At 43.6% G+C, this 26,583-nt stretch overlaps 1 protein-coding gene across 1 annotated transcript in view; it reads left to right on the top strand.

Moving 5' to 3' along the window:
* Nucleotides 1-4,073: 4,073 nt before the first annotated feature.
* LOC311130349 (alpha-1,6-mannosylglycoprotein 6-beta-N-acetylglucosaminyltransferase B-like) overlaps nucleotides 4,074-26,583 on the top strand; it is a gene marked incomplete at both ends in the record, with an annotated part of 96,347 nt that continues 73,837 nt past the window's right edge. Inside the window, 3 exons of the mRNA XM_084163073.1 lie at nucleotides 4,074-4,141; nucleotides 12,454-12,566; nucleotides 14,008-14,015. Of these exons, the coding sequence (XP_084019199.1) occupies nucleotides 4,074-4,141; nucleotides 12,454-12,566; nucleotides 14,008-14,015 (189 nt within the window). The remainder of the gene's footprint in view (nucleotides 4,142-12,453; nucleotides 12,567-14,007; nucleotides 14,016-26,583) is intronic.

Raw genomic sequence — 26,583 nt, 5'->3', positions numbered from 1 at the left:
CCAAAGAAAGGGATTTGCTAATTGGAATAAAAAGCTGTTGGAATGAGAATCGATAGAACGGTCGGTTAGGAGGGAACACAGGTTGCATCCCAAATAGCACCCTATTCACTATTTAGTGCACTACTTCAGACAGAGCCCTATAGGTCCTAGTCAAAATAGTGCACTGTATAGTGAATAAGATGCCATTTGGGACGCAGGCAGAGTGATTGACGATTAGCCATTAGCTTATTTTTTCAATTACAGTTCAGCCTTAATTAATTGTTTTTGCTTGTTTATCTCGACTCTCAGACACCCAATTAGCCAGTCTTTGTTAGGGGAGCAAGGAGAAGAGGAAGATGAGGAAAGTGAAACTGATCATTTAAATAGGCTTCCTTTTGCTCTTCCTGTGTAACCTTTCCCCAATCACAAAGGACTGGACAGGTAACAGTACTCACCTGCTAAGATCCATATTGCTTTCATCCTCTGTTCAGATTAGTGCAGGTAAATGTGAAAGACAAAAGTAGAAGACTATTGAGATGCAGCCTGAATCGTATTGGTGTCCTGTTTTGGGTGAGGAGTCCTAAGATCGGGTGAGCTGGGCTGAGTTGGGCTAGGTTAGGCTTTGCATTGAGACCAGAATCAAAGCTTATTTGAAGTGCTCCTTGTGTCAACTAGCTAGCTCCCAAGCCAAACATGGACATATGGATCAACATATGGATCATGTGTCTACTCTGTCTACCATTGCTATACTAGATCACAATCTGCTTCTCATAATTCCACTCTCCTGTATGGTTTCTATTTACAGGACTAACATACCTATCACATTTCAGGAGAAGACACAGATGCAGACAGTGTCGAAGTAACAAAAGTTTATTACAAAAACAGGGGGCAGGCAAACGACAGGTCAAGGGCAGGCAGAGGTCAGTAATCCAGATCAGAGTCCAAAAGGTACAGAACGGCAGGCAGTCTCAGGGTCAGGGCAGGCAGAGGTCAATAATCCAGGGTGGTGTGACAGGATACAGAACGGCAGGCAGGCTCAGGGCAGGCAGAATGGTAAAAACCGGGAAAACAGGAACTTGAGAACAATAGGAGCAAGGGGAAAATGACTGGCAGGCTTGACTAAACAAAATGAACTGGCAACAGACAAACAGAGAACACAGGTATAAATACACTGGGGATAATGGGAAAGATGGGCGACACTTGGAGGGGGGTGGAGACAATCACAAAGACAGGTGAAACAAATCAGGGTGTGACGATACCATGGAAAAAGCATTTCAGCAGTGACAGCAAATTTCTAGCTGTAGAGTTCCTCAAGGTGCCATTGTGAATTAAATTAGATCAGTAACATTGGCAGTAAAGTATGTGATCACTGTGCATTATTCAAAACAGAGGAAGTATCCCCAGCCAACAACATTGACCTTACCTCAACTGTCCTCTTTGGATGGCAAAACAACTGATTTAAAATTACATTTTGGAAGGCCTGTGTTCTTGCTCTTTGTTCAAATCAAACCAAACGAGAAGAGAGGAAGCCTTTGACACAAATCAATTCGCTCTCCTTTTTCGCACACACAAACAGCTTCTCCTTTTCAACACAGGGTTATGTTATCAGCCTTGTCCAGAAGCCTACAAGGTAGCCAACTGCAAGCTAGTGATTTACCATCCACCACCAGACTAATATTATTTCATAGGCTTTGTTCCCCTTGGTAATAGAACACAGACGACTTGTGTCGTCAGAAATCTGAAAATAACTTTTTTTGAAACTAGAGAAATTAAATGGCTTCTTTCTCTGTCGCTGTCACTGATGCTGGCGCCATACCCCTATGTCTGTCAGTCTCAGCCTACTGTTAGTGTCAATTGGAATGGTTAATGGATGACACCAGTTATGCTGATTTCACAATGTTATACATCCCTCATGCTAAGTATAACACTCTGACAAGGACCAGGGCTTTATGCACTCTAGCACAGTCTGCAGCTATAATGATGGTTGCCATTGAGCGTTGAGTACCAGAATGAGTGGGACATTGTCTGTAGTTTAATCACTACAACATCCATAAACTACAAGTCATGCTGACAGCAGGTACGGAACATTTGGGTTGGATCCCCTATGGTGCAGAACTGTAAATAGAGCAGGTTTAGCCATAACACTACGTGCCTGAGTAAACCGTCAGTAGTGTTAAGGCTTATTTGTGCCCACTGTGAGGAGTGGAGGCCCATGCCGCTGCAGAGCAAACAAGGGTCTGTCTATGACAGAAGGATCTTTAGACTGCGTTGATCTCTTTTCTCATTCATGGAGAATTTGCAGCGGACATTAAAATTATAGAATATAATTATATTTGTATCCATTTATGACAGGCTGGAAGCAGCACATGGTCAGCCACAGGAGTTTGCCGCCCAATATGGAAAGTAAATTCCCTTCCTGTGCGTTTCGGTAGAGAGTGTAAAATCATAATAACAGGTCTCCCTAATTCACAATAGTGTTTACTCCCGATAGACTGAGAACAGAACGAGACAGAGAGTCCCTGAACCAGTGATACTGTACCTTCATTGGGAGGGCCAATGCACTGCCTGTCAGTCAAAATGACACATCAGTGTCTCTCTCTCATGCATGACTGGGCTGGAGATTTCTATTTTCTGTCATCTCCATTTGGGCCCCTACAGATCTGCTCTCGCACTGACTCGCTCTGTGCTGATTTCTGCTCCACCACTCAGTGATTCAGAAAGCTGGAAAGTGTGATGAATATGATTTTCTCTCCTTTTTAGTGCTTCTTTTTTTATATACCTCAGCCCATTCTGGGCCCACAGGGAATGTGCAGAGTAGTCTTATAGCTTATTGTGTGTCAGATTCAATTGGGATGATAGTTTCACATTCAGCGATTTGAGCAGCTCAATGACTTGCTGTATCTTCCCTAGATGAAATGCCACACATTCAGTGTCGGTTTGTAGGTTTATAGTTCATCAAACCACTGACTTCTTGCCTTTACTAATGAAGCAACATTGCAGTATAATATATGGGAATGTCGTCATTATGAAGCGAATCCATATTCACTGTTCAACAAGTGACCGCTGGGTGTCACTGTTGCATCCTTATCGATGCAGAGTTTGGTCGCTGTCCATGGTCCTGAAAGAGACAGCGACAGATATAATGGAGAGGGTGAATATCTCAGCCGCTGGATGGGCTGCCAGCGTGGTATTTCTTTGAAGAGACAGGGGAATATGAGTAGCTTGCAATATATTTGTTTGAAAGAGCTACCGGACAAATCGTTTTTACAATATGCAATATTATAAAAGGACCAATGATAACGCAAGGCATGGTAACTAAATTGTCTATTTTTGCACAATAATTATCTAAGTCAGCAAAACTTTAATTGATATAAATGGCACTGGTGGCACAATGTGGCTTGAACAAAAACTGTAGATGGCGCTATAACGAAATGCGTGCTTAAGATAGCAGCCTAACTAACAAACGCAATTCAGTTGCTCAACCCTACCGCGCCAGACACCCAAAAGCACTCGTGGGGAGAGGAGGTTGAGTAGAGCCCCCATTGGATACGAGATGACAAACGCTCTAACGCGCATTAGTTCGTTGCTTTCTTCAGAGAGGAAAGGCACCCAATAGACGTTCTCTGAGAGTCCAGCAATACATATTGGGGACAGGGATATTGGATGCCAAGTTGCAGGGAAAACAACTGATTCGGTCTATATTTTCTTCCCCATCTGCTTTGAGGAACGCTATTCTAATACGCGAAAAACCGGACCATATCGTTCCAGTTATCCGGACAACCCGCAGCGACTAAATCGAGATTATTTATTTAATTTGCAAAGTGACATAATTAAATCTAAATTGTAGGATAAAAACACAGATTTCGCTCAAATTTAAAGTCAGAACTCTGGTTTAAGTTACTGTTCGTGGATTCAATTCAACGAAAACTCATGGATACAATCTTACATCTGACTATTTTCTCGGAGTGTTAACGGCGGTCTGTCGGCAAGCCCTAAGACGCAAGCGGCATGCAGCAGTTTCAGCACCTAGTCGAGTCCCAGGTTGCGAGGTTAACGATGTCGGGGGTCGCTTGTTTGGTTGAGTGTTTTGGGAAATGATTACTGGAAACATCGACGGTAAAATAATGGTTAGAAGATGCCTTGTGACGTTCAAACCGTTCAGGTAAGAGACAAAAAATGTGTAGCCTAATATTTCCACTCTAGGCTTTGGTATTAATTTAAAACACCCGGCACGTGGTACAAATGAATAGATTGTCATGGAATGGCACATGTATTTTTTAAAAGCACAGCCTATAATTGTTATTTAACTTACAGGCTATTTGTCATTTAACCTAATCAATGCAGAGATTTAATGTCTTGAATGACCAGCACGTCTATAGGCTACACCTAATCCCTGACCACAATTAAAATAAAATAAAATAAAATAAAATTGTATTTGTCACACACATGTGTTTAGCAGATGTTATTACGGGTGTAGCGAAATGCTTGTGCTTCTAGCTACGACAGTGCAGTAATATCTAACAATTTCACAACATATACCCAATACACATAAATCTAGTAAGGAATGGAATTTAAGAATATATACATATATGGACAAGCAATGACAGAGCGGCATGGACTAAGATACAGTAGAATATTATAGAATAGAATACAGTATATACATATGAGATGAGTAGTGCAAGATATGTAAACATTATTAAAGTGACTAGTGTTCCATTTCTTAAAGTGGCCAGTCATTGCAATAGGCAGCAGCAGCCTCTAATGTGCTAGTGATGGCTATTTAACAGTCTGATGGCCTTGAGATAGAAGCTGTTTTTCATTCTCTCGGTCCCAGCTTTGATGCACCTGTACTGACCTCGCCTTCTGGATGATAGCGGGGTGAACAGGTAGTGGCTCGGGTGGTTGATGTCCTTGATTATCTTTTTGGCCTTCCTGTGACATCGGGTGCTGTAGGTGTCTTGGAGGGCGGGTAGTTTGCCCCCGGTAATGCGTTCGGCAGACCGCACCACCCTCTGGAGAGCCCGCACCACCCTCTATAAATAGATAAACTGGCACCAGTACGTGTGCCTGCATGTGTGTTTTCATCCACCATCCTGCATGCGCTTGAGTGTGTTTGGTAATATGTGACCGAGTTTACCGACAACACCAGCTGTTTTTTCTCCTCTAACAGAGAAACGAGATTAAGTTAGAGATTACATTCCAGTGTTCCCAGCTGGATCCGTATGTCAACAGTAAAAAAAGTAAAGCGCATTATCAACCAAGCAAGCTAACGAACCGTTTGAGATGCTTATTGCTTGATTTGCTTCATTAGCATAGCACCATATTCCCTATTTAGTGCACTACTTTTGACCAGGGCCTACACACAATACCCCATAATGTCAAAGTGGAATAATGTTTTTCGAAATGTTTACAAATTAATTAGAAAATGAAAAGCTGAAATGTATTGAGTCAATAAATATTCACCCCTTTGTTATGGCAAGCCTAAATAAGTTCACGAGTAAACATAATAAGTCACATAATAAATTGCACTCTGTGTGCAATAATAGTGTTTAACATGATTTTTCGATGTCTACCTCATCTCTGTACCCCACACATACAATTATCTGTAAGGTCCCTCAGTCGAGCAGTGAATTTCAAACACAGATTCAACCACGAAGATCAGGGTTTTCCAATGCCTCGCAAAGAAGGGCACCTGTTGGTAGATGGGTAAAAAAACAAAAAACAGACATTGAATATCCATTTGAGCATGGTGAAGTTATTAATTACTCTGTGGATGCTGTATCAATACACCCAGTCACTACAAAGACACAAGCGTCTTTCCTAACTCAGTTGCCAGAGAGAGGAAATAAACCGTTCAGGGATTTCACCATGAGGCCAATGGTGACTTTAAAACAGTTACAGAGTTTATGGCTGTGATAGGAGAAAACGGAGGATGGATCAACAATATTGTAGTTACTCCACAATACGAACCTAATTGACAGAGTGAAAATAAGGTATCCTGTTTGCAACAAGGCACTAAAGTAATACTGCAAAACATTTGGCAAAGCAATTTTCTTGTTGTCCTGAAAACAAAGTGTTATGTTTGGGGCAAATCCAATACAACACATTACTGAGTACCACTCTCCATATTTTCAAGCATAGTGGTGGCTGTGTAATATTATGGGAAAGCTCGTAATGGTTAAGAACTGGGGAGTTTCTCAGGATAAAAAAGAAACGGAATGGAGCTAAGCACAGACAAAATCCTAGAGGAAAACCTGGTTCAGTCTGCTTTACACCAGACACTGGGAGATTAATTAATTTTTCAGAAGGACAATAACCTAAAACACAAGGCCAAATCTATACTGAAATTGCTTAAAAAGAAGACAGTGAATGTTCCTGAGTGGCTGAGTTACAGTTTAGACTTAAATCTACTTGAAAATCTATGGCAAGACCAGAAAATGGTTGTCTAGTAATGATCAACAACCAATTTGACAGAGCTTGAAGAATTTTGAAAAGAATAATGGGCAAATGTTGCACAATCCAGGTGTGGAACGCTCTTAGAGACTTACCCAGAAAGACTCACAGCTGTAATCATTGCCAAAGATGCTTCTACAAAGTATTGACTGAGGGGTGTGAATACTTTTGTAAATGAGTCATTTCTGTATTTAATTTGCAAACATTTCTAAAAACATGTGAGGGTCATGTTTTCACTTTGTCATTATTGGGTATTGTGTGTAGATGGGTGAAAAAAGTATATCTAATCAATTTTGAATTCAGGCTGTAGCACAAAAAAATGTGGAATAAGTCAAGGGGTATGAATACTTTCTGAAGGCACTGTAGATATGAAGGTGGATTTTATACACATTAACCACTGGAAGAACAAGTCAATCTGTCACGGTCTGATGGCCCCCTGTAGTGCATCCGGATTTTCTTCATTGTCTCGACCTGTCCCCCATGGGGTTAACATTGATCTAAATTCTCTACTCTGTACATTTATTTGTATCTTTTATAAACCCCTAGAATTTTCTCTGGTTCAAAGGTGTTGACCTCAAATCCTAGTGTGCAGATTTGAGGTGCAATCAGGCTGCATTTAGATATGGCAACCCAATTCTGATATTTTTTTTCACTAATTGGCTCTGAAAAATATCTGATGTGAAAAGTTTTGATGTTAGTGACAGGTCTAAATTTACTGGGGGGGAGACGCTGGTCCAACTCAAGGTGTCATAAAAAAAATGCACCCCCCCTCCCCAAAGTTACACATGACCCTCCCCTTGTACTGTACATAAATTGAACAAACTCCCCCCTCATAGAATTAACTCAAAATGTATGTATATGACCACAAATAACAATAACTGTAGTGACCCTGTGTTTATAAACGTGGATATCGACTTTGCCAATTCAGTATGCACAGTCGATGCCACGCAGGGCTACTGGCCAGAAGGTTGAGGGTACGCCAACCACCACAGACCAGCTCACTCTCCCTGCCTGTTTCAGTACACTACGATCAGAGCCGACTACAGACAATAATCAGCTAGGGGAAAATCTGATTTTCAACATTTTGATGCTATAGTTATAATTAGATAAAATATATGCAACTAATTTTCCACCAACAGGTTTTTGTGCCAATGCACCACACAACCAATAAACAAAGCATACCGACTTCGGGCACTTTAATATCAGTTCAACACCACAATAAATAGACCATGTCAATCCCGACAAACAGAAAATACATCCCTCCCTACCTTGTAGGCCTACCCAGTATCGAAGGCTTGGTTTGACAATCTCCGAATGTCATTAAACTTTTTGGTGTTTTGTAACAGATGTCTCTTTCCATTCATCAATTGGCCGCTGCACAGTTTGGATTGATTGATTGATTTGATTTGTCAGTTAAAATGTATTTCCATTGTGGTCCCTATTTTTAACATAAATACATAAAGAAATATATACATACATACAGTACATACATAGATACATACAGTACATACACATACATAGATACATACAGTACATACACATACATAGATACTTACATAGATACATACAGTACATACACATACATAGATACTTACATAGATATATACAGTACATACACATACATAGATACATACAGTACATACACATACATAGATACTTACATAGATACATACAGTACATACACATACATAGATACTTACATAGATATATACAGTACATACACATACATAGATACTTACATAGATACAGACACATTACAGAGATACAGACAAAAAAATACTCAACCTCCAGATGAGTCTGAGGGGGGAGTTTAAGTACAAATCTTACAAGCTTGTTTGGCTGGTCTGTAGCTTATTCTTTAGATGTTTGGGGCTGCTGGTGAATCAGGCATAATCAAAGTGAAACTGGACTAGAGCCCTTACCAGAGTCTTTAGGGAGTCTATAGCTAGGTTTCCATCCAATTGGCGACAGATTTTCATGTGAATATTCTCAAATCTTCATAAAAACAATATGCCATTTCAAAGTTTCCGTAAGGAAAATTTGGCGCCGGACAACATGACAGGGAAGATTTTAATTTACCGGAAATGTAATGGACATCCATATGCATTCAGATCCAACCTGGCGCAGCCAGCACCATCAATAAACGAGGGATGTTGGCCAAATGAGCCACATTTATGTGTCCTTAAAAGCACCCTATAGCAAATTACAAAAACACCTTTCGTTGTGTAGCATATGCAAAACGTTAGGGTAATTAGTTCATTTTCGATCCGAATATTTTGTATAAAGATAAGCATTATATATTGTTAGATTATAGGAGTAACTCTGGTAGGCCTGAAACAGTCTTCCTCACCTCAAGTTCAACTGTCGGAGTCAGTTGGAGTGCCGGGGCACACTGCCTTCATATCATAGGCCTGCAGTAGCTAAAGCTTAAAAATAGCCACACCACACCAAACCTTCACAATGTTTCGTTTCTAAACTTTATTAGGGTAATATCAAAAGTAAGTTAAGCCATTGGTTATAGACAAAATACGAGCAGAAGAGTGAATATAAACCATTGGAAACACACGACCCTCAAAAGCCCCATTAGTGGAAGAAATATCAAAATTGGTCTGCCTGTGTGAACTAGCCTACATTCAAAACAAATCATTACAAAATCATTATACAGAGGGCAATCCTAATTGTCCCATTAACATCAGTACCAATGAGTGTAAGCGGAAGACTGCAGAAAAAACAGAGCCTACCAAATGATTAGAAAACATTCTGCTGCGCACCGAACAACCCAACCGCCGGTTCACTTCAATCAACCTGGGGGCGAGATCTGATAAGCTCCGGTACGTGTGGCAAGCCAATTAGGAGATAGCGGATCTGTGTGTCTGATCCAATTACCCGACCAAAGCATTTACTTTAAGCGTTTTAATTAGAGAGGAGTCAGGCAGGCCCTGTGTCTAATCCTCCTTTACTATCACCCCTCTATCACCCCAATGCCCTCTATCCCCATCATGGAGGGGCCTTGATATAGGGATGAACGATAAGGGAGGAAAGGTGGAAACGATCCCCCTGAGACTGGAACGGGGCGCTGCGCTTTGACAAACATGCACTCCGAAGCACACATCATTGAAAAGAACACGGCATCTCTACACAGAAGCATTGGGGACACGTACACGCGCCCATGCAAAGCATACGTATGCATACACACACACACACATGCACACACATACACGTTACACACAGAAACACACATACACTCCATATGGCCTGGTTCAGGATTATAGAGCCCAAAGAAGCCCAAAGGTCACAGGGAGAAGTTTGGGAAAGGAGGGATTAGAAAGAGAAGTTGACTTTAGCCCTTTGCTTTTTCCGTTTAATCAGCTTCTGTTCCCTCTGAGGTTAACTGTGTCCACATAGTCTTACATGGCTTTCCTTATCTCCTTATTTTCCTTAGTTTCCCCCACTGAACTGAATGAGATGGATTGGTAGAAGCAGTATGGTCGGAATGCTTTTAATATATTACTTAACTACTGTACCTATCTATGGTCAGTGGCCCAAAGGAAAGGGAACAGAAAAGGAAGCCATTCAACAGTACTAGGATGCACCCCGTGACTTTATCAAATAGCTTTGTGACCAGATGGTCATAGCCAGGTAAATAATCCCAATCCCAGTTAGGACTGCTGGACGATAATCCAAGATACACCCTGCTGTAATCAAACGTTCCTCCATCCCCCTCGACAGATAAAAAATATGTTATAGGATTCAAATCTGTTACAGGATTTGGCTCTGCGCTCCCCCAGACAGCGATTGAATTATCCAGACGTACTGCAAAGTATGCTGGAGCAGATGGATGTAATATTTCAATATTTCACAATGTTCCAGTTTCCTGGAAAAATAAGATAGCTAAGTCAGTAATGAATGTCGCCCTGCTGTTCCTTCTAGATAGGCTGATATTTTAATGGTTTCCCTCCCTCAGGTTCTTATGCTTTCATTAAACTCTCTGTCTAAATCAGGGGTTCCTAAACCTTTTCGCTCAGGCCCCCCTTCCAGCATTGGGGAACATCCTGAGCCCCCCCCCCCCTGTTTCTATGGGCACAAGCACTGTTCATGACACAAACTGTTCATACCCCTCTTGTTGGCGGAGAGAACATTTTGTCATGGGGTGCAGAGAAAATATAGAATTTCTAAAGCTAATTTTCTTTCAATTCTATACATTTTGCCATGCCTAATGTGTATTCATGTGTTATTTGAGTGACTTGAACATTACTACAAAATCTATGGGCTAAAAGACGTAGCAAAAACATGTAGCTGACATGGGCTAGATGATCTGGGCATTTCTGACAAGTTATAAATAGCTCTCTAAGGTATGCAATGACTGACATGACGAGGAAAACTGATGATGCAATACCCAATTTCAAAATGATACCTTTTGCATTCTACTATTACAACTTTCAAGAGTAAGTTGATAGCCGGGTTTGGGAACCACTGCTCTAAATGACTGAAGAATGTTGTAGAAGATAGGCACACATAATGACAATTCTATTTCTGTAAGTACATCTCAGACGATTACACAACTTGCTTGTTTTCAAAACTGATATCTTTATCGATGTTGCGACCCAAAAGGCTGAGCATTCCGATGACTAACTCAATACAAATGCATGTTTGTAAAAATCTCTGAGATTTAGACCTATTTTATATAATGTTACAGAGATCATCGTCAGCAACCCGACTCATGTTGGTAAATGTGCTGTCACCTCTTACAGCGAATGACTGAAGGATCCGGTAATGACACTTGTAATGACTAGAGCCCCATCTTATTGTCTCAGTGTTGGGATATAGAGTCACTTTGTCTGCATGCCAAACCACCGCGCTCTGTCCTTCTGAGATTATTATGAGCACCGTCACTATCATTAACGTCAGTCACTATTCTATCTAACCGGCTGTTCCTTATCACGCTTGACAGCATAGTTCTACATTCAATATCCTGCAATTATCCCAGTATGTTAAGTCTGAACTCGCATGACAAAGCTGTTTACTGTTCATGGAGTGTCAAAACTTTCACAGAATCCAGCATTCTAGCAAACTCCACTCGCTCGGCTTCAGAGTCAAGCTATGAATGATTCAGTCATTTGTCCCGCTATTGTGGGCCCTAACTTTCCACTGCTGGCACAATAACAATGGTATACATAGCTAGCATAAGTTGCTACTGTGCATACTATAATGGTCCAATGCACTTGCTATGAGTATACATTATTATAGAGGTATCTGGCTGTGTAAGCATGCAAATTGTAAAGTAGTGGTGGGTAGAGCCCGTTGTTTATCTACTTTAGCGTACCCTACTACAGGGAAGTCAAGGTAGAATGAAGCGTGGGTGAAGTATACTCCTCTCCTCTCCTCCCATCTCCTCCCTTCCTCTCTCCTCTCCTCTCCTCTCCTCTCCTCTCCTCTCCTCTCCTCTCCTCTCCTCTCCTCTCCTCTCCTCTCCTCTCCTCTCCTCTCCTCTCCTCTCCTCTCCTCTCCTCTCCTCTCCTCTCCTCTCCTCTCCTCTCCTCTCCTCTCCTCTCCTCACTATCAGAATCCGATATAGAATGTGCCAGCCAGCCAGCAGTAGTCGTTTAGCCCCATGGGGAATGAAGGAGGAAGCCTCCTCTCTATCTCTGGTGGGCGTGACAGAATACATAAATTATAGGTGTTTTGGGACGAGCTGCTTGTACCTAATTGGGGAACGTGAGGAGACCTGGATAGGGTGCCAGTTAGCAGGGTGATGGAGACAGGAACTAAAATGCCCCCTGACATTTTGACTTTAATTTCCTCAGCTGGGCCTGTCTAACTGCCTGTGTTTCCTACTGTATGTTCTTTACTGTGCTGCTGTACTTGATCTGTTTTCTGACTGTTACTTTCTCCTCTTCCTCTCTTCCTCTTAACTCTTCATCACTTCTCTCCCACTCCGTCTCTCCTTCTCCTCCCTCTCCTCGTCCATGCGTTCTCTCTCCTCTCCGTCTCTCTTCCCTTCCCTCCCATCCCTCCATCCAGGATATTCGTGGTGGGGATCGGCTTCTTCAGCCTGTGTTTTCTAATGACCTCCCTGGGGGGCCAGTTCTCAGCCAAGAGGCTTGGGGACTCCCCCTTCACCATCCGGACAGAAGGTAGAGAAAACATTATTTGTGTGTGTGAGCGCGTGTGTGTCGCTGGCCCTATCTAAGTGGAGCTATGGGGGTTTGTCTATTGGGGGTTGTCTAGTCAGAGGGAGCTGTGTGTGGTGTCACAGTATGTCACATAGAAACACCATTACTCCTACCCTGTGGCACTGAACAGAAAATATATATATCCCTGTATGAGTGCAGTGCAGTATACTGCATAGCTTCTAAGGGGGCATTGGTCTGCATACACACTGCAGGAGCATTGAAGGCAGACTCACTCTGGCTGGTTTGACTCTATCAATACTTACTGTATGTACAGTAACCCTGGTGAGTCATCAGGGGTCTGGTAAGAGTCTTCTGAAGGCTGTTGTGAGGGGCTGAGGCTCTGAAGGCCGCATACTGCCGCTTGATATCTCACCACAGAAATCTCATTATCACATTTGCCGACTGCAGACATCACATGACCTCGACTGAGGCCGCAGGCCAATGACGGGACGGGGAAGAGCTGTGTCTAATCCCCCCCCCTGTCTCCTACTCTACGAGGTGTGAACTGTGAAGTCAGGGACGGGTCCTCTCTGGCGAGCAGCTGTCCATGCCACTGCCTGAATAAAAAACAAGAGTCGATTTAGGTCCTTTAGCAGAGGATAAACAACTCATAAGGGAGGATAATCTGATGTAAAGCCCTTCTAACTCTGAGAGAGGATGTTGTAGTGTTGAGGTGTGTGTGGTGTGTGAGTGTGTGTGTGAGCACACATGATTAATTAACCACTCATGCGCTGATGTCTGCGGAGACATCTGGACTGAGCTCATTAAGAGCTGCCGAGTGTCCGACCTAGAAGTTTACCACAGGAGTTTGTGTGTGTGTGTTTGTGCGTGTGAAACCCCTGTCTCTGTGTGTGTGTGTGTGTGTGTGTGTAAGATGAATTGGCAGAAAATGAATGGGGCGACAGCAGAAATGTGGGACAAGATTGAGAACAGAGAGCTGGAGAGCTGGTTCCATCTGCTCTCTCTAAGTCAGCCCTGGAAACAAGTGGCCCTTTCATTCTGCCAGCGAGCAACACCTGCAGAACCACTGGTCTAGCTAAGACACACATGCACACACACACACACACACACACACACTGGTGCACACATGCACACATGCACACAAACACACACTCACACACCAACACACGCTCACACACAGGCACATGCACTCACACACACTTTGTGTCAGTGGTCTCTGTAATGTTATCTTTGTTGAAAGACCTCAAAGCTTAATTTTGACTGAGTACACTTCCATCCTCAGCTCTGGTGCCGAGAAAATAGTGCCTTGTTACTGCTGTTCCTGAGGGGTTTCAAGGTGACAGAAAGTGCTAGTCCAAAACATCGGAGCTTCGAGATCTTTCTACAAAAATACCATTACAGAGTGTGACTAGCATAAGTCTGTCACCTTGAATCCCCTCAGGAAGAGCGGTAAGAAGATGCTATTATCTCGACACCAGAGCTGAGGATGGAAGTGTACTCACTCCAGAATATGCTTTGGTTTTCACATAGTACATAGAGAAACCTTGTGAACCCTCAAGTATATCCTCATATATGCTGATAGTCAGGTGTTGTACACAGATATTTACCTACTCAAACGATTTTTGTGCTTAGGAGAGCTTTGTTACAAGAGCTAGCGGCACTGATATCAAATGTTCTCAATATGGGGGTATTAGTATAATTCCTATTCCCTTGTGTTGTTACACCGACAGGGTCTCTTCTCCTCTCCTCTTCTCCCTTCCATGGATTATCAGTTTTCACTGTGGGCCTTGCCTCACTAGGCTCTGCTGAAATCCGCTCTCTCCGCACTGAGTCAACCAGCCCTGCGTGTTACAGACGGAGGAGCCAATCAAGTGAATGAGAAAACGAGAGAATGGAGGAGGGATAGAGAAAGGTGGAATTACAGTAGACTGTTCGAGGGAAGGATTGAGAGGAAGTAGAAGGTATAATTGAGAGATCTGCATTTGAAGTGAGTTTCTACAAGAACCATAGAAGAGAGGATGGAGATTGCATAAAGAAAAATGAATAATTAGACGCAAATGACAGAGAGAGAGGAAGAAGAAAAAATAGGAATATTTCCTGAATTTCAGTAAGATACTGTTTGGGGACTACTGGATCACAGGCAGTTCCCTATAGAACCCATTTCTGCCCTGCAGTTTACAGTGATAGCAAGGCGACAGTCTCTCATGCCCCAAACCGCTATGTTTCACTTTCAGTGCTATATTTGCCTAAGAGCTATCTCAGTGTGTATTGTCTCCCTAGTGGGACAGAGAGCTACAGCCCGCCTCCCTGAGTTCCTGCCCGTGTCCCAAATAGCACCCTATTCCCTATTTAGTGCACTACTTTTGTCCACTACTTTTGTCCACTACTTTTGTCCTGGTCAAAAGTAGTGGACTATATAGGGAATAGGGTGCCATTTGGGATGCAGACTCTGTCTCGACAGATTAATGTAGTAGCTCCCTATGTGGCTATGGAGATGGAGCGGGTCCCAGCACAGGCCATAACCACAGCTGTTTAACTAAAGAGTCTGCTGAGAACAGCACACTGTAGAAGATCATTTCTCAGTATCATTGTTATGACAGGGCTTCCAGCAATTCGCTTGTTATGTGGGACAAGGGGATGACACATATTGTGGAGCTGACCAATATTTATTTTTTACCTTTATTTAACTACGCAAGTCAGTTAAGAAATAATTATTATTTACAATGACAGCCTATCCCGGCCAAACCCAGACGACACTGGGCCAATTGTACGCCACCCTATGGGACTCCAAATCACGGCTGGATTGTGATACAGCCTGGAATCGAACCACAGTCTGTAGTGGCGCCTCTAGCGCTGAGATGCAGTGCTTTAGACCGCTGCGCCACCCCGGAGGTGGAGAGATCATTGTCAACTGTCAATGGAAAAGTGAAAAGGTGCTGCTTTAACGTTTGAAGACTGTGAGGAAGGATACTGTAGTCCATTATCAGTAACCATTATCACCGGTCGTCCATATTGCACAAAGAGAGACAATTGAAGGCCACGAAAATGTTGCTCTACCATTTGAGAATACAGTTGTGATAAAAAAAAGTATATAGAAGCTCTAGCCCATTATCAGAACCATAATCATCATTAGTACATTATAATGCTCCTGAGTGGCGCAGTGGTCTAAGGCATTGCATCGCAGTGCTAACTGTGCCACTAGAGATCCTGGTTCGAATCCAGGCTCTGTCGCAGCCGGCCGCGACCGGGAGACTCATGGGCGGCGCACAATTGGCCCAGCATCGTCCAGGGTAGGGGAGGGAATGGCCGGCAGGGATGTAGCTCAGTTGATAGAGCATGGCGTTTGCAACGCCAGGGTTGTGGGTTCGATTCCCACGGGGGGCCAGTATAAAAAAATATGTATTCACTAACTGTAAGTCGCTCTGGATAAGAGCGTCTGCTAAATGACTAAAATGTAAATGTATAATAGTGAGCGGAGCCATTTGAAAGCCATCCTCTACTCTTGACAAGGTGATGATTGGCACGCACCATTTGCCCACGATTCCACTCGCCCTCCGTGCTCTCTACATGTTTCATACATGTTGTTTATCAGTGCGATTGCCTATCCCCCCTAACGCCTTTCCTCATCAGCGTGTGTCGAGCAAATCTAGCATGACAATCTCGTGCTATAGCCTCCACAGGAAGTACAATCACACGGGGAGAGCACCATCAGGGGCACTTCCTGCTTTGCTTCAGGCCAGTTTAGCTTGCATGGAGTGTACGGTACATGCCTGTATGTATTTGCAGGTGAATTGTAATAAAGTAGATTGGATAGAGACTCTGGAGGCATTTGGTTGAATACTAATTATATTCGTAATGTGCAGATCCACAGGCTACATAGTATGTGTCTGATTGCACTATGTAATATAGATCATGAAGATAGCCTAGAGTTCTTCCATACTCTGCAGATGTCTGCATCCTGTGAGCTATTACTAACCGGTTCGGTGGACAATTGGGATGTAGACTCCGGAAAGTTAGTGCGTTCTGCCAAGAGCAAAATTTTCTACACTTCAGCTGAGCACTTCTACCTCGACATGTACACCAATTCCTCGCTGTGTAACTACAGTAAACGTATTGCCTCTCTTTGCAATCACCAGCTTGCCAACATTTGCCCCCAATCTGTTTCCCTGAAACCGCAGCCCATCCACAATGCCAGAAGGTGCATATTAATGGGAAAAATATATCCTCTCTCAACAGGCTTATGCTCCTGTGGCATAAGCACTATTCACGCTCTTAATAAGGAATTTCCATGCAAAACCTTATCTCATATTCGTTCTGTACAAGCAAGGTGACTGCAATGCTATAACCTTGTCAACTGCACGACGCGCATCCGGCTTTGTCCATAGGTTGCTAGCTCATCGCTTCTCAACCTAAGCCGGTTATTCCCCCCCCCCCACCCGGAGTCCTGATACCCCGTAGTATTCACTACAGGGCTTACCACGGATACGCTAGTAGTCTTCACAGACTTCTCTGATGGCTGACGGTGGGAAGTTACACTGTATCGTGTTTTCAAGAAAAAGTAATCCATTCTTGGTTGTCGTTACTGGCCTGGGCTGATAAAGGCCGGGAGCTTACCTACTGAGACATAACTCAGATTAGTTGTTCACCCTCTCTTCTCTCCCTCCCTCTCTTTCCCTCTGAGATGAATACATTAATCAATTGCCTGGAGTGAGACTGAATACTAATTGTGAGGCGAACAGCTACAGCTGCTAGCACTGCTGAGGTATTTATTATTACTTTTTTCCCTTTCTTATCTTTCTTTCTTTCTTTCACTGTCGTTGTCGAAGATTGTTCACCGCGGGCCCTCGCAGCCGGAAGAATGCTCCCTGCCTTTGTTTGAAAGTGACAGTAATGATCGCTCTGAGGCGAGAGGAATTAATTAATTTGACACTGAAAAAAGGAGGGAAAATAAAAATATTAAAGCTAGCGTTTTAACCAGGCCCCGCTATCTTTAACGCGGCAGAGCCAGCTCCCAAACAAAGGAGACTCTCCGTTTCAAGGGTTAGAATATGCCCACTCAGCGAGAGGCAGTGTCAAAAGCAACCCTCTCATTTAGCCTCTGCAACCGCTCGCTGTTTTGCGGAACTCTCCCAATTAAAGTAGATACGGGGAATGCTACTGCTAACGCTAGGTTGTGCCAGTGTGTAGGCCTAGTCAGGGCTGGCCCGCCCATTATGCAGAATTAGGCAACGCATGGTGTGGCAGATTGACGGGGGCTGCATTTTCCGAGCTAAACTGACCAAGACGCACATCCAACAACACATAACACCTCACATAATTGTGCCCAAAAACAATGACAATTTCTCTGACCCGGTGGCATATGGGCTATTTAGGTGAGCTCTGATGCTGCCCCGTGATAAGCAGTGCCCATTTTGTCAAAGGCAGGGGTGCAAAATATGTAGCTTGTCCATGCCCAGCACGCCTCTCCAGGGTGCTGTTTGAGTGACGCACCGCTGCAGTGCTCCACCAAAGTTCAGGAAAAAATTATATCTAAAATAAATAATGTAGCCTATAGCATTGGTAGAAAGAGTATGTGGCGTGTTCTGTAGCCTACAGGCTGGAGAAGAAATGTATGACAATGTCATGAGACAAACACTTTTTAGGCTACATCATGTACGTTTCTCCGATCATATAGCCTAACCCCATTGGCACAATCAAATAAAAAATTTGCTTCGATGTGAATATGACATATTAACAAACAATATATTCTAAAATCAGGACAGGTCAAAGTAAAATGGACAATAGGGAATGGACAATCAATTTACTCACAACTGGTCTCGCCAAGGGCAGTAGAACGGACAGAACCGGGCCTGGGCCTAGTCACTGGGAAACATCCAAGCAGCGCTCATATACAGTAGTAGATAGGAGGATGCTAATGCTGCAATGCTTGGGACTGGCAGATATACAGCATGCTAAATAGTTGCGCCTGATACACAATATGCTAACATGTTAGCGCCTGATATACCGTATGCTAACATGTTAGCGCCTGATATACAGTATGCTAAGATGTTAGCACCTGATACACGGTATGCTAAGATGTTAGCGCCTAATATACAGTATGCTAAGATGTTAGCGCCTGATACACAGTATGCTAAGATGTTAGCGCCTGATATACAGTATGATAAGATGTTAGCACCTGATACACAATATGCTAAGATGTTAGCGCCTGATATACAGTATGCTAAGATGTTAGCACCTGATATATTCACAGCATGTAGGCCTAGTCTCCAGGAGACTAGCAAGCAGTGCTCATTCATACAGTAGTACACTGCTGGGAGGCTTCGCCCAGTACTCTCCAGTGCTATTTCAGGAAGCTGGCGCTAAGGAGGACAGGATATGACATGGGTGCCCCTCAGGGCAGCATAGGGAGAGAGAAGACATGATCCAGACAACTACTACTGGAGCTGTGACTCCTCTCTCTCCTCTCTCCCGGCCCTCATTTCCCATTTCATCTTTAATGCACTACATTCAAGCTGGAGGATTTGCACCTCTCTCTCCTCTCCCCCTCTCTCTCTCTCTCTTGCCTTCAGCGTCCTTCAGCTCCATATCTCACACTCGATCACCTCTCTGCTGTCTCTTCACTCTCCATCCTCCATACCTCTCTAATCTCTTTCACATATTTCTCTCTCTATCTCTCTCCACCTCTCATTTCATACAAACTCATCCCTCAGTATACACACTGTCAAAGAGTCATGTCACTGGATGGACAGTCAACAATGTTGAATTTAGTGGAGCGAATGAAAAAACTAGAGAAGATGGTAAGCCCCAGTGCTATAGGGAGAGTTTGATGACTCATCCTCTCTCTCTCTCTCTCTCTCTCTCTCTCTCTCTCTCTCTCTCTCTCTCTCTCTCTCTCTCTCTCTCTCGCTCTCTCTGTCAGGCTTTGTTTATTGTCTGTTAATTCCCAATGAATCATTTATCACCTGGAGGATGTACAGACAACCAAACCCAGCCATGACATCTGATTCCAACGTGAATTAGAAAAGCAAAAGAATGACAGAAATACAGACCTGTGAATAGAAGGAAAAATTAGTCTCTCTGAGCCTTGTGAAGCAGTTAGACAGGTTGATTTGGGTGTGAGATGCGTTTCAAGGCCTCAGTTGGAGCGTTTGCCAGCCGAGACTGTCACTGAGCTCCTGTGTAGCTTTTCTCTCAGGGGGAGAGAGGACGATTGTTGGGAATTGGAAGACCTGCTTTCGAGGAGAGAAGTAGAAATATGCAGCTGGGTCGTTCTCAAGTAGTGCACGGGACATGTGAGAGTGTGCAGGCGAGAGTGTGTGCAAACACGAACACACACCCTCCATCTCTCTCTGTCTCTCTCCCACACAAACATGCGCACACACACACTCTCTCTCTCTGTCTCTCTTCTCTCTCTTTCTCTCTCACACACACACCTCCACTGCCAACAATCGGCGTCGCCCCCGCTCATCACATGCACCGCCAATATTAGCTGTCATGTTTTGCATTTCTCACGGCGGCGTGATAACGCCTTAACGCATCCCGCTGTTGCCTCCAGTGTTTACAACGTCTCACTGTGGTTGAGCTGTCACTCACAACAATAACAGCCCCTAATGCCTAGCTCTTATCTCCCAGCCTCCACAACACACCATACCTCCCTTCTGGAACACTGTCAACGTCAGCAAGACAAAGGAGCTGATCGTGGACTACAGGAAATGGAGGGGCGAGCACGCCCCCATCCACATCCATGGGGCTGTAGTTGGAGCGGGTCGAGAGCGTCAAGTTTCTTGGTGTCCACATCACTAAGGAATTAACATGGTCCATACACACCCACACAGTTGTGAAGTGGGCACGACAGCGCCTCTTCCCCCTAGGAGGCTGAAAATATTTGGCATGGGCCCTCAGATCCTCAAAAGTTCTACAGCTGCACCACTGAGAGCATCTTGACTGGCTGCATCACCGCTTGGTACAGCAACTACAAGACACCGAATCACAAGGCACTACAGAGGGTGGTGAGCACGGCCCAGTACATCACTGGAGCCAAGCTCCCTGCCATCCAGGACCTCTATACCAGGTGGTATCAGAGGAATGCCCTAAACATTTTCAAAGACTCCAGCCACCCAAGCCATAGACTGTTCTCTCTGCTACCGCACGGCAAGCGGTACCGATGCACCTAGTCTGGAACCAACAGGACCCTGAACAGCTTCTACCCCCAAGCCATAAGACTGCTAAACAAGACTGCCAAATAGCTAATCAAATGGCTACCCGGACTACCTGCATTGACCCTTTTTTGCACTAAGTCTCTTGCACTGAATCGATGCACACTCTCTAGACTCTACCCACACACACACAAATACTTACACTGACACCCCAACACACACACACACATACACACACACACACACACACACACACACACACACACTATATAAGCGCACGCACACATTACACGAGCACACATGCATACTGACGCCACACACACACTCACTTTCAAACTCACCACATACGCTTCTGCTTCTGTCCATTATCTATCCTGTTGCCTAGTCTCTTTATCCCTACCTATATGTACATATCTACCTCAATTACCTCGTACCCCTGCACATCGACTCGGTACTTCCTGTATATAGCCATGTTATTACCTGGGATTCCTTGTATATAGCCATGTTATTACCTGGGATTCCTTGTATATAGCCATGTTATTACCCGGTACTCTCTGTATATAGCCATGTTATTACCTGGTACTCCCTGTATATAGCCATGTTATTACCTGGTACTCCCTGTATATAGCCATGTTATTACCTGGTACTTCCTGTATATAGCCATTTTATTACATGGTACTCCCTGTATATAGCCATGTTATTACCTGGTACTCCCTGTATATAGCCATGTTATTACCTGGTACTCCCTGTATATAGCCATGTTATTACATGGTACTCCCTGTATATAGCCATGTTATTACCTGGTACTCCCTGTATATAGCCATGTTATTTTTACTCGTTACTGTGTACTTATTTATTCCTCGTGTCACTATTTATTTAGTCTTTTTAAATCTTTATCATTAATTCTGCATTGTTGGAAAATGACCACTAAGTAAGCATTTCACTTTTAGTCTACCCCTGATCAGTAATTACCAGGTGCGTCTTTCATTGGTTCTTCAAGAGGAGTCCTCTCTTCTTATGGGCAGTGTGAGTTTTGGAATAAGCAAAGGGAATGCCTGAAGTGGGTGCCATATGGTTGTGTCTTTGATTTGCCCTTGTGAAATTAATGAGAGAGATCAACATTAAGAATTTATCCCCCCTAATTTGGAGTGCTTGGGGAAGCAGAGCCAGAAAAGAGGGCGTGATAGGCTAGGCCTTTTAGTTAAAGAGTATTTTGACACAGACACATTTTGACCTCCCACTACCAACTTGCTATGCTGTAGAAACTATTTTCTGATACGGAACAGCATGAAAGAATGTAACCATGAACATAACAATAGTACTGTAGCTGTAGAATACTGTAGAATACACACACACACACACACACACACAGAGAGTAAAAATAACTTGTTGTGCCATGGTCACATCACATATCAATCAAAATGGTCTGCAAGGTAAGAATCTGTGATAATGCAAAGGTATTGGAAAAATACATTCTTATTGATTCATCCAAGGCTGTTTCTCTATTTTGCCTACTTTGTGGGCCTTGGAGCACAAGCCTTGGGTTTGGACATGGGAGCCTTCACATACTTTAAAGTGGCCCTCTTACTCTAAAATGGCCCATTAGGACAAAACATGCTTTTCAAAACATGTCGCTGTATAACATCCATCCATAGGATACGGTGTCCATATTAGGACAAACTGTTAGGACTGAGGCTGTCCTAACATGGACACCGTACATAACAATATTTACACAGAGTATACCAAACATTAGGAACACCCTCAGAACAGCCTCAATTCGTCGGGGCATGGACTCTACAAGGTGTCGAAAGCGTTCCACAGGGATGCTGGCCCATGTTGACTCCAATGCTTCCCACAGTTGTGTCAAGTTGGCTGGATGTCCTTTGGGTGGTGGACCATTCTTGATACACACGGGAAACTGTTGAGCGTGAAAAACCCAGCAGCATTGCAGTTCTTGACAGTGCGCCTGGCACCTGTTACCATACCCCGATCAAAAATACTTACATGTTGTGTCTTTCCCATTCACCCTCTGAATGGCACACACACACAATCCATGTCTCAGTTGTCTCAAGGCTTAAAAATCCTTCTTTAACCGTTCTCCTCCACTTCATCTACACTGATTGAAGTGGATTTAACAAGTAACATCAATAAGGGATCATAGCTTTCACCTGGATTCACCTGGTCAGTCTATGTTGTGGAAAGAGCAGGTGCTCTTAATGTTTTATATACTCAATGGCTGTACAATGTAACTATGCAGATTCAAAACACAGAGTACATTCGTGTAACCGTTGCTGGAAACGATATTCCTAATCCCTTATGAAATAAAAATGTTGACTGTATTTAAAGGGAAAATATTTGTTTTGACAGCAGCTGTGATTTTTTCACCACTGTCAAAATATTCCTCTAAGTGTTTTCTGATGGTGATGGTGTAGTAGAGATTATAGAGAGATATAGAGTAGCCAGGTTAGCTTACATTTCTTTTTTACATGTAGCTCAGTTGGTAGAGCATGGCGCTTGCAACGCCAGGGTTGTGGGTTCGATTCCCACGGGGGGCCAGTATGAAAAATGTATGCACTCACTAACTGTAAGTCGCTCTGGATAAGAGCGTCTGCTAAATGACTAAAATGCAAATGTAAAATGTAAAAGGTATTAGACGCTCTTATCCAGAGCAACTTACAGTAACTAGGGAGTGCATATATTTTCATACTTTCTTCATACTCAGGGCAATGTTGGAGCTACACCACACAGTACTAAGTGAAGTGTCATGTACACATTATTCACTGTGGTGATCTCCAGGGTGTGTCCCAAGTGGCACCCTATTCCCAGAGCCCCTGGTCAAATGTAGTGCACCATATAGGGAATAGGGTGCCACTTGAGACGCAGCCAAGGCCTGGTTCAGTAGAACTCGTTCGTCATCTGATGGATTGTGTTGGGTTGGCGTCTTTATTCTTCTGTCTGACTGATTTGTTTAATGTTCCTAATGGAGTAAAAAGGAGTCGTTTCACATCAGCAGCAGTCTCAGTGGCTCGGAGGAGTAGGAGTTGGAGGAGACTGAGGTGGTTGGTTGGACTTTCTCATAGTGAATCTGTTCAACTCTGGATACAGACAGTATGTGCATGTGCTTACAGTAGACTGAGACACACACACAGATACATGCAGACTCTTACATGCCCCAGATGCATGCACGGGCATGGTTACCCATGTACACACACACACACACACACTCATTCTCTCCACCTCACAGCATTGGGCACAAGGAACAGCTGAACCCCCACACACCACAGCACAGACACATTGGACCTTACTCCAGGATGCTGTTTATGATCGTTGCCTCCAGCTCCCCACTCTATTACATTCAATTAAATGATTAATTAATTAAACTCAGTCAGCTGTTACTCTAAAATAGTAGAACTACTTATGTTCTATGTGGATAATTGCATTTTTGAGTACTAATGTGTGTTTTATATCCATATTGAAATGCATCCTGCTGTGAGGCCTTTTTACCCTGTCTAGATGAGCAGTTCTGCCTAGGCAATGTATGCATTATCAATCCTTTGCATTGTTAAAACTATAAATATTTGTAATATTTTCACTCAGGCTTTGGCTTTGAACAACTAGATTCTTTCAATAGCCATGTTCAAAGGTTATTTCAGTTGGAATATTCATGATGACTCACAACCAAACAGAAGCCTAGTAGCTCTCCAAAGATCTGCTACAAGTTGAACAGATTGATAGTGTACAGTACAGTCAATGTCTTACTAATAGGTGCTGCCAATAACTAGGCCTAAGTCACAGACATTAACAGGGAGAATGTTGACTATTGACTAGTCTATGTTGACTATTGACTATCAACTGACTATTGACTAGTTGACAACGTACTACTGAGTGGATGACTGGTCATGCTTTGAAAGACTGGTCATGGCTCACATCAACAGCATAATCCCAGAAACCCTAGACCCACTCCAATTTGCATACCGCCCCAACAGATCCACAGATGATGCAATCTCTATCGCACTCCACACTGCCCTTTCCCACCTGGACAAGAGGAACACCTACGTGAGAATGCTATTCATTGACTACAGCTCAGCATTCAACACCATAGTGCCCTCTAAGCTCATCACTAAGCTAAGGATCCTGGGACTAAACACCTCCCTCTGCAACTGGATCCTGGACTTCCTGACGGGCCGCCCCCAGGTGGTAAGGGTAGGTAACAACACATCTGCCACACTGATCCTCAACACGGGGGCCCCTCAGGGGTGCGTGCTCAGTCCCCTCCTGTACTCTCTGTTCACCCATGACTGCATGGCCAGGCACGACTCCAACACCATCATTAAGTTTGCCGACGACACAACAGTGGTAGGCCTGATCACCGACAACGATGAGACAGCCTATAGGGAGGAGGTCAGAGATCTGGCCGTGTGGTGCCAGGACAACAACCTCTCCCTCAACGTGACCAAGACAAAGGAGATGATTGTGGACTACAGGAAAAAAAAGAGGACTGAGCACGCCCCCATTCTCATCGACGGGGCTGTAGTGGAACAGGTTGAGAGCTTCAAGTTCCTTGGTGTCCACATCACCAACGAACTATCATGGTCCAAACACACCAAGACAGTCGTGAAGAGGGCACGACAAAGCCTATTCCCCCTCAGGAGACTAAAAAGATTTGGCATGGGTCCTCAGATCCTCAAAAAATTCTACAGCTGCACCATCGAGAGCATCCTGACTGGTTGCATCACCGCCTGGTATGGCAACTGCTTGGCCTCTGACCGCAAGGCACTACAGAGGGTAGTGCGTACGGCCCAGTACATCACTGGGGCAAAGCTCCCTGCCATTCAGGACCTCTATACCAGGCGGTGTCAGAGGAAGGCCCTCAAAATTGTCAAAGACTCCAGCCACCCTAGTCATAGACTGTTTTCTCTGCTACCGCACGGCAAGCGGTACCGGAGTGCCAAGTCTAGGTCCAAAAGACTTCTCAACAGCTTCTACCCCCAAGCCATAAGACTCCTGAACAGCTAATCATGGCTACCCGGACTATTTGCACTGCCCCCCCACCCCATCCTTTTTACGCTGCTGCTACTCTGTTAAGTATTTATGCATAGTCACTTTAACTCTACCCACATGTACATATTACCTCAACTACCTCAACTAGCCGGTGCCCCCGCACATTGACTCTGCAACGGTACCCCCCTGTATATATAGCCTCCCTACTGTCACTTTATTTTACTGTATATATAGCCTCCCTACTGTCACTTTATTTTACTTCTGCTCTTTTTTTCTCAACACTTTTTTTGTTGTTGTTTTATTCTTACTTTTTTTGTTTAAAATAAATGCACTGTTGGTTAAGGGCTGTAAGTAAGCATTTCACTGTAATGTCTGCACCTGTTGTATTCGGCGCATGTGACCAATAAAATTTGATTTGATTTGATTTGATTTGATTTGATGACTGGTTTGTTAGTGCAGTGTAAGGTAAACCAGCCAATGTTGTTAGCTAGCTGCCTTGGTTGATCTATTGATCTACAAAAGTCATACAGAAAACACATTGTCCTTTCATGAATTAACAACATTGTATTTTCATACAGTAAACACATTGTCTTCTCATTCAGTAAACACATTGTCTTTTCATACAGTAAACACATTGTCTTTTCATACAGTAAACACATTGTCTTTTCATACAGTAAACACATTGTCTTTTCATACAGTAAACACATTGTCTTTTCATACAGTAAACACATTGTCTTTTCATTCAGTAAACACATTCTCTTTTCATACAGTAAACACATTGTCTTTTCATACAGTAAACACATTGTCTTTTCCTTGTTGACTGTTTTTTAAATGGATTCTATACTTGCATCCTGAAGAAC

The sequence above is a fragment of the Coregonus lavaretus genome (assembly GCF_964263955.1).
Source record: "Coregonus lavaretus genome assembly, chromosome: 6".
Lineage (NCBI taxonomy): Eukaryota > Metazoa > Chordata > Actinopteri > Salmoniformes > Salmonidae > Coregonus > Coregonus lavaretus.
This window is presented reverse-complemented; position numbering and strand designations above follow the sequence as displayed.